This window comes from Delphinapterus leucas, chromosome 2, assembly GCF_059928025.1.
Source record: "Delphinapterus leucas isolate spDelLeu-1000000601 "Yukka" chromosome 2, BTC_Dleu_Yukka2, whole genome shotgun sequence".
Classification (NCBI taxonomy): domain Eukaryota; kingdom Metazoa; phylum Chordata; class Mammalia; order Artiodactyla; family Monodontidae; genus Delphinapterus; species Delphinapterus leucas.
The window spans coordinates 15,183,655-15,202,796 of record NC_143130.1 but is presented as its reverse complement, the minus strand read 5'-3'; the positions used below and the strand labels follow the sequence as shown (position 1 = coordinate 15,202,796).

Below are 19,142 nucleotides of genomic sequence, written 5' to 3'. Positions count from 1 at the left end.
AACCTGAAATTTAATTGTTATTTATTACAGGAAAGGAGAACATAAAAGTGCAAATTTGTTTTTTTTCCTTTTCCCTTTGAAATCCATCTCCTTTCTTTACTGTGGAGACAAAAGATTAGAGAACTCTTTTTTTCATGTGCAATACTTCCTGTCCTTAATATTTCATAAATTTGAAATGTCCTGAATTTTTATGGCTCAGTAGTTCTTAAGTGTTTTTCTGTTTATTTTTCTGAGAGCATTTAGAAGGAAATATTTTAACTCTCCATTTGTTATGTTGTAACAGTTCCTAAGCATTCCAATTTATTCATTAGAACCTCTTGTTAGTGTGAAGCTGGAAGCCTTATTATTTTAGGAACATTTTTAAGCTTGCTTATTTTTCTCTCCTGGCACCTTCTAAAACTTCCAGAGCTAACTTTAACATTGCATTCCTGAAATTCAGTGAAAGTCATTTAGGACTTATCCCCACTAGAAGCCAATTTAGTGACCAGATGTACGTTTTCATTCCCATTACCTAATTTATTTGTAATCGTCAGGGAAAAAGATAATGTGAATAAGAAGATTTCCTGGGAATTCTCTGGTGGGCCAGTGGTTAGGACTCTGTACCTCCACTGCAGGAGCATGGGTTCCATCCCTGGTCGGGGGACTAAGATTCTGCAAGCTGTGTGGTGTGGCCAAAAAAAAAATTCCAGAAATTATTAATTTACTAATTTTAAATATTTAAAAATTTAAAAAGTATAAAAGTGTATATGGTTAACAAACATTTCCTTGCTTTCAAAAGGATCTGTGAAGCATAAGCAAACCACTTTTGGTTTCTTGGTTTCAGTAGAGATATATTATGGAGTGCTGAAGTAATATAACAGCTATGATCTCATTTATAAGGCTTCTTCCTCTCGTCTTAAATTCAACAAAACTTAGTCAACAAACATTTAATGCAAACCTATAATAGTTAACCCTATTCTCAGTTGCTAAGATTGCAGAAATGAATAAGACCACCTATGTAAACAGCACTCAGATCAAAATAAAATGTTACCAGCCCTCCAGAAACCTCCCTCATAGTTTCTCATGATTCTCCCAATCATTACTCCTCCCTTCTTCTCGAAGGTTAACTACTCTTTTTATGTCTCACACCATATGTGTTATTGTACTTTTTAAAAATGAATAGTAAGTATGTATTCTCTTGTGTCTTGCTTTTTGTTCAACATTGATTTTGTGAAACTCATTCATTTTGTTGCATTTTACTACAGTTTTCATTATTGTCAAGTATTGGCTCTATGGGTATTCTGAAAATTATCCATTCTACTGTTCATGGACAGTTTGGTCTGTTTCTAGTTTGGACAGTTTGGAGTTGTATGAATAATGTTGCTATGAACATTCTTGGACATGCCTCTGGGTAAACAATGCATATATATGCATTTTTGCTAGGTATGTACCTAAGAATGGAAACATGCATGAGGATATATGAATGCTTACCTTTAATACAAACTGCCAATGAATTTTCCAAAGTTTCTGTATCAATTTATTATTCCACCAGCATGACAGATTCTTTTGTTCCAGATCTTTTCCAACATTTGGAATTGTCACTTTTAAATTGCAGTCATTCTATTGTGTACCTCATGTGGTTTTTACTTGCATATTCCTCCTGTTTAATCATGTCAAGACCTTTTCTTATAATTTTTGGTCATTTAGTTAAACTCTTGTGAAATTCTTAATCAGATTTCTTGCTAATTTTTCTATTGGTTGTCAAACTTGTCAGTTTGTAAAAATTATTTGAATATTCTTCATTACAAACTCATTGTTGGATATACCTGTTGCATATACTTTCTCCACTCTCTTATGCTCTTAGTAATCTTTTGATGAACAAAAATCTCTAGTTTTAATGTGATCCTCTTTCTTTTTTATGGCAAGTTTTGCCTCTAATTTAAGAAATACATTTGTACTCTGATGTCATGAAGATTTTTGATGTTACCTTCTAGATCCTTGATTGTTTTAACTTTTACATTTAGTTCTCAAACCCACCATTCTATTTTTTGTGAGCTGGGTTAGGTAGGAGCTAAGTTTCATTTGTATTCTCCAATTGGCCTGCACATTTATTGACAAAACCATCTTATTCCCACAGCACTGCACTGTTACTTTTATCATCAGTTACTGAATTGTGGCTTCATGTAACAGCATTGATAAACCTCAGAAAAATACAATTAAGCCAAAAAAATGAAGTTGCAGAATAACATAAAGACTGAATTCATTTAAACATAGTAAAACTTGCTATGAACACATTATAAATAGTAACTTTTGGGGGGGGCCACAGCTTTAATGAAGCTATTAAGTGAAGGTAGTAATAACACTTGGGAAAGGGGTTAACTCTTAGCAAGGAGGGGAAAGGCTAGTATAAGGGGCTCAGAGGCGACTTGAAAGGCATTTGTAAGTGTTCATTTCGTTATGATTATTTTCATATATTACAAATACTTAATATTTTTGTATCTATTCAGTTTTTAAGAAAAATTTAAATGGTGATTGGCAAATTACCCAAGGGCAACCAAACAGTTTTAGTTTCAGCTTGTCCCTCTTTAACACCTCTTCATTATCTACCGTTTAGGATTCTCCTTAGTTTCTTGTAGCTTAGCTACCTATTTAAGAAGGTGTTTGTTGTACTTTGTCCAGTATTTCTGAGTTTTCTGTTGGGAGGCTTTCCAGGATATGTATTTTTCCACATTGCAGGAAACTAAAGCCCTCCCATGTACTCTTTCTACATTGAATTCAATTCTCTACTGAATGCATTCAGTACAATTGACAACTCCCTATATCTTAGTATATTTTCCTTCCTTTGCATCTATGAAACCACAGTCTTTGAATTTTCTTACTACCTCACTGGACTCCTTTTCTCAGCCTTATTCTCTAGCTCCTTCTCTTGTGCAGATACCTAAATCTGGGTGTCCTAGGGTTCAGGACTGGGCCCTTTTCTATCTATTTTTCTATCTATATAACCTTTATCAGTCCCATAGCTTTAACTCAACAGTAGCTCCCAGATGTATATCTCCAGTGCTGGTCTCTCATTTTAGGACAAGATTTCTATATTCAGTTGTTTATTTGACATGTCCATTTGGATGTCTAATAGACACCTCAACTTAGTGTTTCAGAAATATTTCTTCATTTTTCACCCCTCTCCTCAAGCCAGTTGGTATCAGTGGAGATTGAATTCAGCTGCAAATAAAAGAAGCAAATAAAAGAAACTATCAATAAAATGACTTTAAAATATAATTTTTTTCTCTTTTTCATATGAGAGGGCTGAAGGTCTTTCAAAGCTGTTATGAAGCCTCCTTGGTCATCAGGTTTCTTTTTATGTTTCTGAGTCACACTGTCTTGGCAGGTGCCTCTATCTTTCAAATCATTTCAGTATCCATAGTGGTCTTGGGACACCACCATCATGTTCAGGTTTCAGGAGGAAGATGGGAAAGATAAAAGAGTGAAAAGGGAACATCACTTAGCTTGAAATAAACTTTCCAGAAATCTCACATGTTATTTCCAATTATATTTTGTTGGCCAGACCCAGCCAATGGGCACACACCTAGCTGCAAGGAAAAGAAGGCAAAAATAGTTTTAGCTGGACCCATTTCCATCTTTAATATAAACTCTGAATGTTGTTACCAAAGAAGGAGGAGAGAAGTGGAACTGTGTGGCAGGTAGAGGGATCTTCCACACTATTTCTTCTTCCGTTCTTGCCATCTAAGTAAACAGAACTATTGTCTACCTAGTGATTCAGATAAAAATCCTAGGGTCATTCTTGATTCCTCCCCACATCTAATCTATCAGCCAGTCTTCTTAGTTTTGTTTCCAAAGTACATCTTGAACCTATCACCTTCTCTCCCTTTCCTCTGCTACCCCTTTAATATAAGCCATCATCATCTCCTGGGTAGATGTATTATTGCAGTGAACTCCCTATCAGGTCTCTTTTCTTCAGTTTTCATCACCCATTCTCTTTACAGCAACCAGTGTGCCAGTGTGGTTTGCTTTGGTTTTGCCTTTGTTTTTTTGCTTTTTCTTCAATAAAGCCTCATCGGCTTCCTACATAACAGTTTTCAGTGGCTTCCTATGTACATAAAGACTCAGCTTCTTAACAGTGGCCTGCATGAGCACCTGCATGTACCATCTCACCCTTTGCTTACCTTTTCCAGCAACAAAAGCTTCATGCATATCAAGTTCTTGCCATTTCAGAACTTTTGTGCCACAGCATGCTCCTTCCAGCAGTTTTGAATTTTGTTTGTTGTCTGTCACTGGAACATAGGCTCTGTAAAGTCAGGAGGAGCTTGTCAGAACTTTTCAGCCATGTTACCCACACCTGGAGCAAGACCTACCTAAGTCCTGGTGGTGTTCAATATTGTTGAATGAACAACTATGTCTTATTTGTGAGGCTATATGAAAATTTTATTTCTTATTATGGCTTATACTATATTCTAGATATTCTGAATATTCCACAACAAACATGAATTCCTTTTGAATGTTAAAACGGTTTATTTTAGTGACATTAAATAATTTATAGTGTATAATTTCTAATGTATAATTATTAAGTCTGAAGTTAACTAATTATTAGTTAAACTTACTAATACTTTAGAGCAGCACTTATAATATGTAAGATGTGGGCTAGGAACATCAGGTAATGAACAAATCAGGCACTTGTAACCTCGAGAAGCTTACAATTCAGAAATGGAAACTAAGAAATAAGCAATTTATATTCTAAACCACACTTCAGCAAGTACTAACAAAGATACATAAATCAGATGTGAGTTATTACTATATATTGCCCCACCCCCAACTGGTGCAGGTAGCATACCTGTACTGTATAAACATGGCCTCTCATGCAGCTGTTATATAGACAAATTCAAGTTGTTGCTTGTTCTTACAGCAAAAAGTTTCTTCCATACTGATTCACATTTTTATTACTTATTCCAAAAGCAAAACAAAAAGAACAAGAAACAAAACAAATAATAAAAAGTACCACTCCCTGAAGCAAGTTTCTGAGTGTACTTGACATTGCTATGCAGGTATTAGGAAAGTTCTTTTTCAGGACTTGGCCTACCTTAGAGATGCTACTTAGCTTACTTCAGAAAAACTGAGCAGTGTACTCTGAGTGTGCTGATTAATCTGCTTTTTTATTGGATAACAGCCTCAGGGAAAGGCACCATTAGAAAATCAAAGCAGAAAAACTTTAACGCCTCCAAAGAGCTCTAGAGATAAGGTATAAGTGAATTAAAAAAGGAAATATTAATAACCTTAGTTTAGCTTAAAGAATAAATGCCTCATGACATTAAGAGATGTTCAGTAAGCTGTTTATAAGAACTAAGACTAATATATAGCAAGCATTGTAAAATATAGTAATGTTATGGTGCTGTTTAAAGTTCAGTTTGATGATTCCTTTATCTTTTATTTTCCTAATTCTTGAGGTATTCATAGGTATAGTTTTATTAATATGAGGCATCCTCAGAATTCTAAATATAAACTACTTAATAATTATTATTACTATTATAGATACCATTTATTGTGCAGTGTACTCTGCAAAGATTGAGAGATTTAATGTTATTTTTCCTATATTCTTTTAAAGCCTAAACATGGCTGGGTTCATCTTAAGTATTTAATACATATTTGTTTATTTTACTATAATGTTGAGAAAACACTGTATTGGGAATTATAAATAAAATATTACTCTTAACTCTGTCACTTGCTAAATGGAATACCTTGGCTGGTTTTTCATAGACTACATAATTGCTAAGGTTTCCCCTAGCTGTAAATCCTATAGTTTTCTTTCTTTCTCTCCTAGCTTCCTTTTCTCTCTTGTTCTGTCTCATTCTTTCTCTGTCTTTCTGTATCTTCCTTTCTTTTTCCCTTCCTTCCTTCCTTTTTGGGTCAATGAATACACTTTCCCAGTTTTAGGTGTAGTCATCAACAAGCGTTTGTTGAATGCCTACTGATAAAATACCAGCTGTTGTTCCACTTACTGGAATTCTGCAGTTAAGATAAGAACAGTCAATGAACAACCGGAGTCTTTGCATTCTCATGGAGTTCAGAGTTTGTCTTCCTCGAGGGAAGACTCTGCCTGATTCATTCATATGTTCTTCCATGGTGTATAGAAGAGAGCATTTACTCTGTTGATGCTTTAAGGGAAAAGCTAATGAATGTAGAACAGAAAGAAAGAGTGAAATGAACTTTTGACCCCTTCAGGTTTGAAAAGGCAATTCTGTCCTTGATGAAGTGTAATTAAGGAAACACTGGATGGCTTCAGAGTTTGAACCAAGGAGACAAAAACATAGGTAATTAAAGGCATTTCTGTTCATGTGTTCATCTTCCATAGCAGTTTAATTTTCACAAACTATCCACCAGTGTCCCTAAAAACCCTTCACTACTCGGAATTTAGGCCTTTATGATTAGCTGACAGACATTTCAAGCTGTCACAAAAAAGGAACTCTTTCAGGCTGTAGTTCAATTTCAGTAACATCACCATTTATGTGTACTAGTTTTTGTAATTATTTTAATATCCTACTACATTTTGTCTTTATCCTTTTATGAAAAATATGAAAACTGGAAAACAACTCAGAGGGCAAGAAGTATGACTTAAAAGCCTACTCCATTTTAAATAACATTGGAAAATGTTTGAAAAAATTATATTGTAACCAGATTCTCACTAGATTTAAGCAAGTATACTATGCATTTGACTGTCAAATTAAAACAAAAAACCAAATTTAAGAACGTGTATGGAATGTTGGAATTTCATCATTGACGATTAGGTCTAACAAAAAAAGATAGCTTTTTTATTCTTCAGACTCTAAGAGAAACTTCCTGTATTTGCCTAATATTTGACTGCTATACATGAGACTTTAACACGTTATCAGAAATGCATTAAGTGTTAAAGTGTACCCACAAATGGGGGTGTCTGGTAGCCAGTTGGTGGTGGTTTTCCCACTCCTCACCAAAAGCATCCTTCCCCTTCATTTCTCCTTTTCTTTCTCTTTTCTTCTTCTATCACCTTTATTGTTCCTATGTGCATTTTCTCTGCTTCTGCGTTAGGCCTGTTAGTGACACTTAAAGGGACCTGCAAGCATTGCAGACCTCATGATAGAGCTAGAGAAGCTAGAATGGGTTGACTATGAATTTTAAATATTTGGAATTTTTGGCACCTGTGGACTTTTCCTCTTTTTTTAAAATAATGTTTCTTGAGAGTTTGAGGAGACTCGTTAACCTTAGAAATGCTTGACTGGCACAGCATGGCTTAGTGGAAAACGTGTATGTGTACGAACACTGGATTAAAAGCTTGGCTCTATCATTAATTAGCTACATAACCCTGAACTAGTTACTTACATACTTAGAAAGTCAGTTTTTTCATTTATAAAATGTGTATTAAAATATTGATCACTTGATATTATTGTGAAGATTAGGTATAGACATATATAGTATATATAGTAGACATTCAATAAATGGTGTTATTGTCATGAGGATTAATTACAGTAATTATTTGTTCTAGTATATTGGAGTAAATTACTTTTATATTTAAAACATGGATACAATTTAATGAAAGATACCACATTCACATTAAATTCACATTAAATGTCCACAATAAAATGGACAACCTGGAAGAAATGGACAAACTCTTAGAAAGGTACAATCTCCCAAGACTGAACCAGGATGAAATAGAAAATATGAACAGACCAATCACAAGTATTGAAATTGTGATTTAAAAACTCCCAACAAACTAAAGTCCAGGACCAGATGGCTTCACAGGCAAATTCTATCAAACATTTAGAGAAGAGTTAACACCTATACTTCTGAAACCATTCCCAAAAAATCTGCAGAGGGAGGAACATTCCCAAATTCATTCTATGAGGCTACCATCATTCTGGTACCAAAGCCAAACAAAGATACCACACAAAAAAATTACAGGCTGAGATTACTGATGAATATAGACGAAAAAATCCTCAACAAAATACCAGCAAACCTAATCTAACAATGCATTGAAAGGATAATACACCATGAACACATAGGATTTTTCCCATGGACACAAGGATTTTTCAATATCCACAAATCAGTGTGATACACCACATCAACAAACTGAAGAATAAAAACCATATGATTGTATCAATAGATGCAGAAAAAAGGCTTTTGACAAAATTCCACGGCCATTTATGATAAAAACTCCCCAGAAAGTGGGCATAGAGGGAACATACCTCAACATAATAAGGGCCATATATGATAAACCTACAGCTAACATCATACTCAGCAGTGAAAAGCTGAAAGCGTTTCCTCTAACATCAGGAAAAAGACAAGGATGTCCACTCTCACTCTTATTCAACATAGTTTTGGAAGTCCTATCTATGTCAGTCAGAGAAGAAAAAGAATTACAAGGAATCAAAATTGGAAAAGAAGTAAAACTGTCACTGTTTGCAGATGACATGACATTATACATAAAAAATCCTAAAGATGCTACCAGAAAACTACTAGAGCTCATCAATGAATTTGGTAAATTTGCAGGATACAAAATTAATACATAGAAATCTGTTGCATTTTTGTACATTAACAATGAAAGATCAGAAAGAGAAATTAAAGAAACAATCTCCTTTACCATTGCATCAAAAAGAATAAAATATCTAGGAATAAACCTACCTAAGGAGGTAAAAGACCTATACATCGAAAACTATAAGATACTAATGAAAGAAATCAAAGATGACAGAAACAGATGGAAAGATATAGCATGTTTGATTAGAAGAATCAATATTGTCAAAATAACTATACTTTCCAAGGCAATCTACAGGTTCAACGCAATCCCTATCAAATTACCAATGGAATTTTTCACAGAACTGGAACAAAAAATATTAAAATTTGTATGGAGAAACAAAAGACCCCAAATAGCCAAAGCGATCTTGAGAAAGAAAAATGGAGCTAGAGGAATCAGGCTCCCTGACTTCAGACTATACTACAAAGCTACATTCATCAAAATAGTATGGTACTGTCACAGAAACAGAAATAGAGATCAATGGAACAGGATAGAAAACCCAGAAATAAACCCAAGCACCTGTAGTCAATTAATTTATGACAAATGAGGCAACACTATACAATGGAGAAAAGACAGTCTCTGCAATAAATGGTGCTGGGAAAACTGGACAGCTACATGTAAAAGAATGAAATTAGAACATTCTTTAATACCATACACAAAAATAAACTCAAAGAGGGTTAAAGACCTAACTGTAAGACCTGACACTCTAAAAATCTTATAGTAGGGCTTCCCTAGTGGCGCAGTGGTTGAGAGTCTGCCTGCCGATGCAGGGGACACGGGTTCATGCCCTGGTCCAGGAAGATCCCACGTGCTATGGAGCGGCTGGGCCCGTGAGCCATGGCTGCTGAGCCTGCGCGTCCGGAGCCTGTGCTCCGCAACAGGAGAGGCCACAACAGTGAGAGGCCTGCGTACCGCAAAAATAATAATAATAATAAAAATAAAATAAAATAAAAAAATAAATAAAAATCTTGTAAGAAAACAGAGGCATAACGCTCTTTGATATAAATCTCAGGAATACGTTTTTTGATCTGTCTCCTAGAGTAGTGGAAATAAAAACAAAAATAAACAAATGGGACCTAAGTAAACTCAAAAGCTTTAGCACCGCAAAGGAAACCATAGAAAGACAGCCCACAGGATGGGAGAACATACTTGCAAGTGAAGCAACTGACAAGGGATTATTCTCCAAAATCTACAAACAGCTCGTGTAGCTCAACATCGTAAAAACAGACAAACCAATCAAAAAATGGGCAGAAGATCTAAATAGATGTTTCTCCAAAAAAGGCAAAAAGGATGCTCAGCATTACTAATAATTAGAGAAATGCAAATCAAAGTACAATGAGATATCACCTCACACCAGTCAGAATGGCCATCATCTAAAAGTCTACAAACAATAAATGCTGGAGAAGGTGTGGAGAAAAGGGAGCCCTCCTACACTGTTGGTGGGAATGTAAATTGGTACAGCCCCTATGGAGAACAGTATCAACATTCCTTAAAAAACTAAAAGAGCTATGATATTATCCAGGAGTCCCACTCCTGGGCATATATTCAGAGCAAACCATGGTTTGAAATGATTCATGCACCCCAGTATTCACTGCAGCTCTATGTACAATAGCCAAGACATGGAAGCAACCTAAATGTCTTACAGATGAATGGATAAAGAAGATGTGGTACGTATATACAGTGAATTAATACTCAGCCATTAAAAAGAATGAAATAATGCCATTTGCAGCAATGTGGATGGGCCTGGAGATTATCATATTAAGTGAAATATGTCAGAGAAAGGTACACATCGTATGATATCACTTATATGTGGAATCTAAAATATGACACAAATAAACCTATCTATGAAACAGACTCACAGACTTAGAAAACAAACTTATGTTTACCAAAGGGGAAAGGTGGGGGTGGGGACAAATAAATTGGGAGTTTGTGATTGACATGTACACACTACTATATTTAAAACAGATAACCAGCAAGGGCCTACTATATAGCTCAGGGAACTCTGCTCAATATTCTGTAATAACCTAAATGAGAAACAAATTTTTAAAAGAACAGATACATGTATATGTATAAATGAATCACTTCACTATTCAGCTAACACAATGTTGTTAATCAACTATAATATAAAATAAATTTTTTTAAAAAATTAAAATAAAAATTTACAAAAAAAGAAACACAAGCATAATACAAAAGAATACCATCAAACCGTAAAAGGAAAAACAAAAGGAATAAACACAGAAGAATTATAGAATCAACTGGAAAAGAAGGTTTAAAATGGCAACAACTACGTACTTATCAATAATTTAAATGTCGGTATACTAAATGCTCTGATTAAAAGACACAGAGTGGTAGAATGGATAATAAAAGAAGAACGTACAGCATGCTGCCTACAAGAAACTCGCTTTAGGGCAAAGACACACATAGATTGAAAGTGAGAAGATGAAAAAAGTATTTCATGCAAATGGAGATGGCGAGAAAGATGGTTTAGTGATACTTATATCAGATAAAATAGACTTTAAAACAACACCTATAAACAAAGACAAAGAAGTCCACTATATAATGATAAAGGAATCAATACAAGAAGAGAACAGTACACTTGTTAACATATATGCACCCAACATAAGAGGACTTAAATATATAAAACAAATGCTGATCAAAGGGAGAGGTTGACAGGAATACAATAATAGTAGGAAACTTTAATGCCCCACTGACACCAATGGACAGATCTTCTAGTCAGAAAACCAATAATGCAAAAGAGATCCTAAATGACACAGTAGAACGGTTGGACTTAATTGATATCTACAAGACACTACATCCAAAAAAAATACATTCTTTTCAAGCACGCATAGAACATTCTCTAGTATAGACCACACACTGGGGGACAAAACAAGCCTCAATATATTTAGGATAGAAATTATTTCAAATATCCTTTCTGATCACAATGGTATGAAATTAGAAATCAGACACAGAAATAAAAATGAGAAAAAACAATCAAATGGAGACAAAACCACATGCTACTAAAAAACCAGTGGGTCAATGATGAAGTCAAAGAGGAAATCAGAAAATACCTCTAGAAGAACGACAATGAATACACAACCTTACAACATCTATGGAATGCAGCAAAAGCAGTTCTAAGAAGGAAGTTCACAGCAATACAGATATTTCTCAAGAGAAAAAAATCTCAAATTTTTCCTACCACCTAAAGGAATTATGAAAAGAACAAAACCCAAAGTAAGCAGGAGGAAGGAAGTAAAGATCAAAGAGGAAATAAATAGATATTAAAAAGAAATAGAAAAGATCAATAAGATGAAGAGCTTTTTTTTTTTTTTTTTTTTTTTTGCGGTACACAGGCCTCTCACTGTTGTGGCCTCTCCCGTTGTGGAGCACAGGCTCTGGACGCGCAGGCTCAGCGGCCATGGCTCACAGGCCCAGCTGCTCCACGTCATGTGGGATCTTCCCGGACCGGGGCACGAACTCACGTCCCCTGCATCAGCAGGCGGACTCTCAACCACTGCGCCACCAGGGGAGCCCCAGAGCTGGTTTTTTGAAACAAAATCAACAAACCTCTAGCCAAGCTCACCAAGAAGGAAAGAGAGAGGACCCAAATAAACAAAATAAGAAATTAAAGAGGAGAAATAACAACCAATATCACAGAAATACTAAAAATCATAAGATAATACCATGAACAATTACACGCCAACAAATTGGAGTACCTAGAAGAAACAGAGAAGTTTCTAGAAACATATAGCCTGCCAAAATTGAGTCAAGAAGAAACAATAATTTGAACAGACTGGTCACTAATAGTGAAATAGAACCTGTAATTAAAAAAAAAAAACAAAAAACTCCCCACAAACGAAAGTCCAGAACTGTGTGGCTTCACTGGGGAATTCTATCAAAGATACAAAGAAGAACTTATAGCTATCTGTCTCAAACTATTTCAAAAAGCTGAAGCAGAGGGAACACTCCTAAAGTCACCATATGAAGCCACCATCACCCTGATACCAAAACCAAAGACACTACAAAAAAGAAAATTACAGTCCAACATATTTGATGAATAAAGAAGCAAAAATCCTCAACAAAATTTTAGCAGACTTACTCCAACAATACATAAAACGAATTATACACCATGGTGAAGTTGGATTCATTACAGGGTTGCAAGGATGTTTCAGCATACATAAATCAATTGATGTGGTACACCACATTAACAAGAAAAGACAAAAACCACATGATCATATGAATAGTTGTGGAAAAAGCATTTGATAACGTTCAATATCCATTCAAGATAAAAACTCCCACTGAAGTGGTAACATATCTCAACATAATAAAAGCCATTTATGAAAAACTCACAGCCAGCATAATACTCAAGGGTGAAAAGCTGAAAGCCTTCCCACTAAATTCTGGAACAAGATAAGGATGCCCACTGTCACCACTTCTATTCAACACAGTATTGGCATTCTTAGCCACAGCAAGCACACAAGAAATTAAAGGTATCCAAGTTGAGAGGAGAGAGATAAAATTGTCATTATATACAGATGACATGGTACTCTGTATAGAAAACCCTAAAGATTTCACACAAAACTATTAGAACTAATAAATGAATTCAGCAAGGTAGCAGGGCACAAGATTAATATTCAGAAATCATGCATTTCTTTATACTAACAAATATTAGAAAGTAAAAAATATATATACCGTTTAAAATTGCATCAAAAAAATAAAATACCAGGCTTCCCTGGTGGTGCACTGGTTGAGAGTCCACCTGCCAATGCAGGGGACACGGGTTCATGCCCTGGTCCAGGAAGATCCCACATGCTGCGGAGCGGCTGGGCCCATGAACCATGGCCACTGAGCCTGCACGTCCAGAGCCTGCGCTCTGCAACGGGAGAGGCCACAACAGTGAGAGGCCCACGTACCGCAAAAAAAAAAAAACAAAAAAACAAAAACCAGGAATAAATCTAACAAAGGAGGTTAGAGACCTCTATGATGAGAACTATAAAACACTGATAAAGGTAACTGAAGGTGATTCAAAGAAATGGGAAGATAGCTCATGCTCTTTGATTAGAAGTATTAATATTGTTAAATTGGTCATACTATCAAAAGCAGTCTTCAAATTTAATGTGATCTCTGTCAAACTACCTGTGACATTTTTCATAGAACTACAAAAAATAATTCCAAAATTTATATGGAATCACAAAAGACCCATAACTGCCAAAGCAACCCTGAGGAAAAAGAACAAAGCTAGAGGCATTACCCTCCCAGACTTCAGACAATACTGCAAAGCTACAGTGATCAGAACAGCATCATATTGGCACAAAACCAGACATATAGATCAATGGAACAGAATAGAGAGCTCAGAAATAAACCCAGACAACTATGGTCCATTAATCTTAAACAAAGGAGACAAAAGTATACAATGAAGAAAAGACAGTGTCTTCAGCAAGTGGACTGCAAAAGCTGAACAGCCTCATGTACATCAATGAAATTAGAACACTCCCTCCCACTATATACAAAAATAAATGTAAAGTGGTGTATAGACTTAAAAGTAAGACATGACACCATAAAACTCTTAGAAGAGAACATAGGCAAAACATTCTCTGACATAAATTGTAGCAATATTTTCTTAGATCACTCTCCCAAGGCAAAAGAAATAAAAGCAAAAATGGAACCTAATCAAACTTAAAAGCTTTTTCACAATTGACATATATACACTACCAAATGTAAAATAGATAGCCAGTGGGAAGCAACTGTGTGGCACAGGGAGATCAGCTCAGTGCTTTGCAACCACCTAGAGGGGTGGGATAAGGAGGGTGGGAGGGAGATGCAAGAGGGAGGGTATATGGGGATATACATATGCATATAGCTGATTCACTTTTTTATACAGCAGAAACTAACAACACTGTAAAGCAATTATACTCCAATAAGGATCTTAAAAAAAAAAAAAAAGCTTTTGCACAGCAAAGGAAGCCATCAACAAAACAAAGAGAAAACCTATGGATTAGTTGAAAGTATTTTCAAATGATACAAACAACAGGTGTTAATTTCCAAAATATACAAGCAGCTCATACAACTTTATATGAAAGAAACAAACAACCCAATCAAACAATGGGCATAACACCTAAATAGACATTTGTGTAAAGAAGACATACAGATGGCCAACAGGCACATGAAAAGATGCTCAACATTGGTAATTATTAGATAAGTGAAAATCAAAACCATAATGAGGTATTATCTCACACTGGTCAGAATAACTATCATCAAAAAGTCTACAAATAATAAATAATGGAGAGGGTGTGGAGAAAAGGAAACCTTCCTACACTGTTGGTAGGAATGTAAATTGGTGCAACCACTATGGAAAACAGTATGGTCGTTGCTTAAAAACTAATAATAGAGCTACCATATGATACAGCAATCTCACTCCTGGGCATATATCCAGAAAAGATGAAAACTCCAAGTAAGAAAGATACATGCACCGCATGTTCATAGCACTATTTACAGTAACCAAGACATGGAAGCGACATAAGTGCCCATCAAGAGACGCATGGATAAAGAAGATGTGGTATGTATACTCAATGGAATACTACTTAGCCATGAAAAAAATAAAATAATGCCATTTGCAGCAATATGGATGGACCTATAGAATATCCTGCTAAATGAAGTCAGTCAGAGAAAGGTAATTATGTGATATCACTTATATGTGAATAAAAAAAAACCAATACAAATTAATCTATTTACAAAATAGAAACAGACTCACAGATACAGAAAACAAAATTAGAGTTACCAAAGGGGAAAGGGGAGGTGGGAGGGATAAATTATGAGTATGGGATTAACAGATGTACACTACTATATGTAAAATAGATATGCAACAAGGATTTACTGTATAACAAGGAACAATATTCAGTATCTTACAATAAACCTATAATAGAAAACAATTTGAAAAAATTATATATAACTGAATCACTTAGCTGTACACCTGAAACTAACACAATATTGTAAATCAAGTATACTTTAATTTTTTTAAAACCCTTATTTTTTTTAAAGCTAAAAGCACAATTGGCTTTCTCCCCAAATTTTTATCTGATCCTTAATAAAGTGTTAATCCCTAAATTTTCAACAATGAGAATCTTGGGTATTGGTGACAGATACTAAAATAAGACAGTGAGTAAGTTAATCAAAAAATCTACAAGCAGTAAGTGTTGGGGGCTTCTCTGGTGGTGCAGTAGTTGAGAGTCCGCCTGCCGATGCAGGGGACATGGGTTCGTGCCCCGGTCCAGGAAGATCCCACATGCCGTGGAGCGGCTGGGCCCGTGAGCCATGGCCGCTGAGCCTGAGTGTCCAGAGCCTGTGCTCCACAACAGGAGAGGCCACAACAGTGAGAGGCCCGTGTACTGCAAAAAAAAAAAAAAAAAAAAAAAAGTGTTGGAAAGGGTGTGGAGAAAAGGGAACCCTCCTACACTGTTGGTGGGAATGAAAATTGATATAGCCACTATGGAGAACAGTGTGGGGGTTCCTTAAAAAACTAAAAATAGAACCACCATATGACCCAGCAGTCCCACTCCTGGGTATATATCCAGAGAAAAGCATAATTCAAAAAGATACATGCACCCCAGTGTTCATTGCAGCACTATTTACAATAGCCAGGACATGGAAGCAACCTAAATGTCCATTAACAGGGGAATGGATAAATAAGATGTGGTACATATCTACAATGGAATATTACTTAGCCATAAAAAAGAATAAAATAATGCCATTTTCAGCAACATGGATGGACCAAGAGATTGTCATACTGAGTGAAGTAAGTCAGACACAGAAAGACAAATATCATATGATATTGCTTATATGTGGAATCTAAAAAAAAAGGGTATAAATGTATTTATTTACAGGATAGGAGTCATGGATGTAGAAAACAAACTAATGGTTACCAAGGGATAAGGTGGGGGAGGGACAAATTGGGAGACTGGGACTGACACATAAACACTACTACATGTAAAATAGATAACTAGTAAGGACCTACTGTATAGCCCAGGGAACTCTACTCAATACTCTGCAATGGCCTATATGGGAAAAGAACCTTTAAAAAAAAAAAGGGTTTATGTAAAACATTCATTTTTCTGTATAACAGAAATTAACACAACATTGTGAATCAACTGTACTCCAATAAAAATTTTTTTAAATATTAAAAAATTTTTAAAAATGGAAATATAAAAGAAAAAGTTAATTGTTAAAGTAGATCTTTATTTAAAAAAATGTAATGAACAAGATTTATAGATTTTCTTATAACACAGATACCAAAATGGTACTAAGTCATGACTATCCTCATTATCTTTAGTTAGTGAAACAAGAAAACTCCCAAGAATGAGAGAAATTCAGAGAACTTACACCTGAAAATGAAGCAACAATCAGTGCTGAATGTCTGTTTCTTTTCACTTATCTAACACTGTAAAGGCCTTTAAATAATTCCAGGGAGCACACAGAGTAGCCATTAAAACTATCAAAAACCAACAGCCAAGAGAAGAACGTGAATCATTTTGTTTCTTTAATATACTTATTGCTTTTAATACGTTTCCTTTCTTCCTCCACAAATCATTTTTTCCTCCTCTATCCTATATAGTAACTTCTTTTGTCAGAATCTCAAAACTCTTCATTTCACTCTTTTTATCCTCCCTCATGATTCTTTTCATTTGTAGTCTGTTGACTGTATGCTGTAAGATATAAGGACAACTTATGAATGTGCTGAGCTTAGTACCAACATAATTAAACAAAAAAATATATGAGTTCTGAAAAGCAAATCATGGGCATGGAACTGTTGGGTCTTTTCGTTTTTGGCTGCATTGGGGGTCTTTGTTGCTGTGCGCAGGCTTTCTCTAGTTGTGGTGAGTGGGGACTACTCTTCGTTGTGGTGCACAGGCTTCTCATTGTGGTGGCTTCTCTTGTTGTGGAACACGGGCTGTAGGTGTGCACGTTTCAGTAGTTGTGGTGCATGGGCTTAGTTGCTCTGTGGCATGTGGGATTTTCCCAGACCCCAACAGGGAAGCCCCCTGTTGGTCTTTTGAAAAGCAATGTGCATGTAGAATAAAGTTCACATTCTCTGCTAGGGTTTCTGTCATAAAGGTGATGGGTTAGGTCTTCAGTAATGGATAGGATAAGAAATGAAGATGTAATAAGGAGTTGGCTGTATATTTTGGGTAAAGTTAATGACATGAGCAAATAGAGACAGAAAGAATACAGGTTTTAGCACACAGAGTAAGTCATCGACTTTCAAGGCTACTGAAAGAAGAGGTAAAAAGTTGGACAATACGGAGGATAGCTTTGAATGATATTCCAAGGAGGCTGAACCCTAGTGAAGCTTTCTGAGAGTGAAAGAGCATAACATCTCAAAGAAATTATTCTGGCAACTGAGTGAATAAGAAGCAATGTAGACAGAAGTGTGGTTTACTAGTAATTATAAAAAATCCAGACCCAATACACTACTTAATAATGAAGTGATCACTGAAGAAATCAAAGAGGAAATCAAAAAATACCTAGAAACAAATGATAATGGAGACATGACGACCCAAAACCTATGGGATGCAGCAAAAGCAGTTCTAAGAGGGAAGTTTATAGCAATACAAGCCCACCTTAAGAAACAGGAAACATCTCGAATAAACAACATAACCTTGCACCTAAAGCAATTAGAGAAAGAAGAACAAAAAACCCCCAAAGTTAGCAGAAGGAAAGAAATCATAAATATCAGATCAGAAATAAATGAAAAAGAAATGACAGAAACAATAGCAAAGATCAATAAAACTAAAAGCTGGTTCTTTGAGAAGATAAACAAAATAGATAAACCATTAGCCAGACTCATCAAGAAAAAAAGGGAGAAAACTCAAATCAGTAGAATTAGAAATGAAAAAGGAGAAGTAACAACTGACACTGCAGAAATACAACAGATCATAAGAGATTACTACAAGCAACTCTATGCCAATAAAATGGACAACCTGGAAGAAATGGACAAATTCTTAGAAATGCACAACCTGCCAAGACTGAATCAGGAAGAAGTAGAAAATATGAACAGACCAATCACAAGCACTGAAATTGAAACCGTGATTAAAAATCTTCCAACAAACAAAAGCTCAGGACCAGATGGCTTCACAGGCAAATTCTATCAAACATTTAGAGAAGAGCTAACACCTATCCTTCTCAAACTCTTCCAGAATATAGCAGAGGGAGGAACACTCCCAAATTCATTCCACAAGGCCACCATCACCTTGATACGAAAACCAGAAAAGGATGTCACAAAGAAAGAAAACTACAGGTCAATATCACTGATGAACATAGATGCAAAAATCCTCAACAAAATACTAGCAAACAGAATCCAACAGCACATTAAAAGGATCATACAGGGCTTCCCTGGTGGCGCAGTGGTTGAGAGTCCGCCTGCCAATGCAGGGGACATGGGTTCATGCCCCAGTCCAGGAGGATACCACATGCCGCGGACCGGCTGGGCCCGTGAGCCATGGCTGCTGAACCTGTGCATCCGGAGCCTGTGCAATGGGAGAGGCCACAACAGTGAGAGGCCTGCGTACCGCAAAAAAAAAAAAAAAAAATTATCATACACCATGATCAAGTGGGGTTT

General features: G+C 35.7%; 1 protein-coding gene across 39 annotated transcripts in view; it reads right to left on the bottom strand.

Annotated features, from left to right (window-relative positions):
• The window catches only part of LOC149749950 (uncharacterized), a 63,838-nt gene that overhangs the window by 5,841 nt on the left and 38,855 nt on the right, over positions 1 to 19,142 (bottom strand). For 29 of the 39 annotated variants that reach the window (XR_016391894.1, XR_016391893.1, XR_016391897.1 and 26 more), the window contains 2 exons: positions 5,988 to 19,142; positions 4 to 4,282 (listed from right to left, as the gene is read on the bottom strand). The exon at positions 5,988 to 19,142 is cut by the window's right edge. Coding sequence is in view for 1 of the 39 variants with exons in the window: in XM_089906456.1 (XP_089762582.1) it covers positions 4,266 to 4,282 (17 nt within the window). In the remaining 38 variants the exon portion in view is untranslated. Of the gene's footprint in view, positions 1 to 3; positions 4,283 to 5,987 lie in introns of those variants that run through there. The other 10 variants (XR_016391890.1, XR_016391907.1, XR_016391911.1 and 7 more) reach the window with 6 other exon arrangements.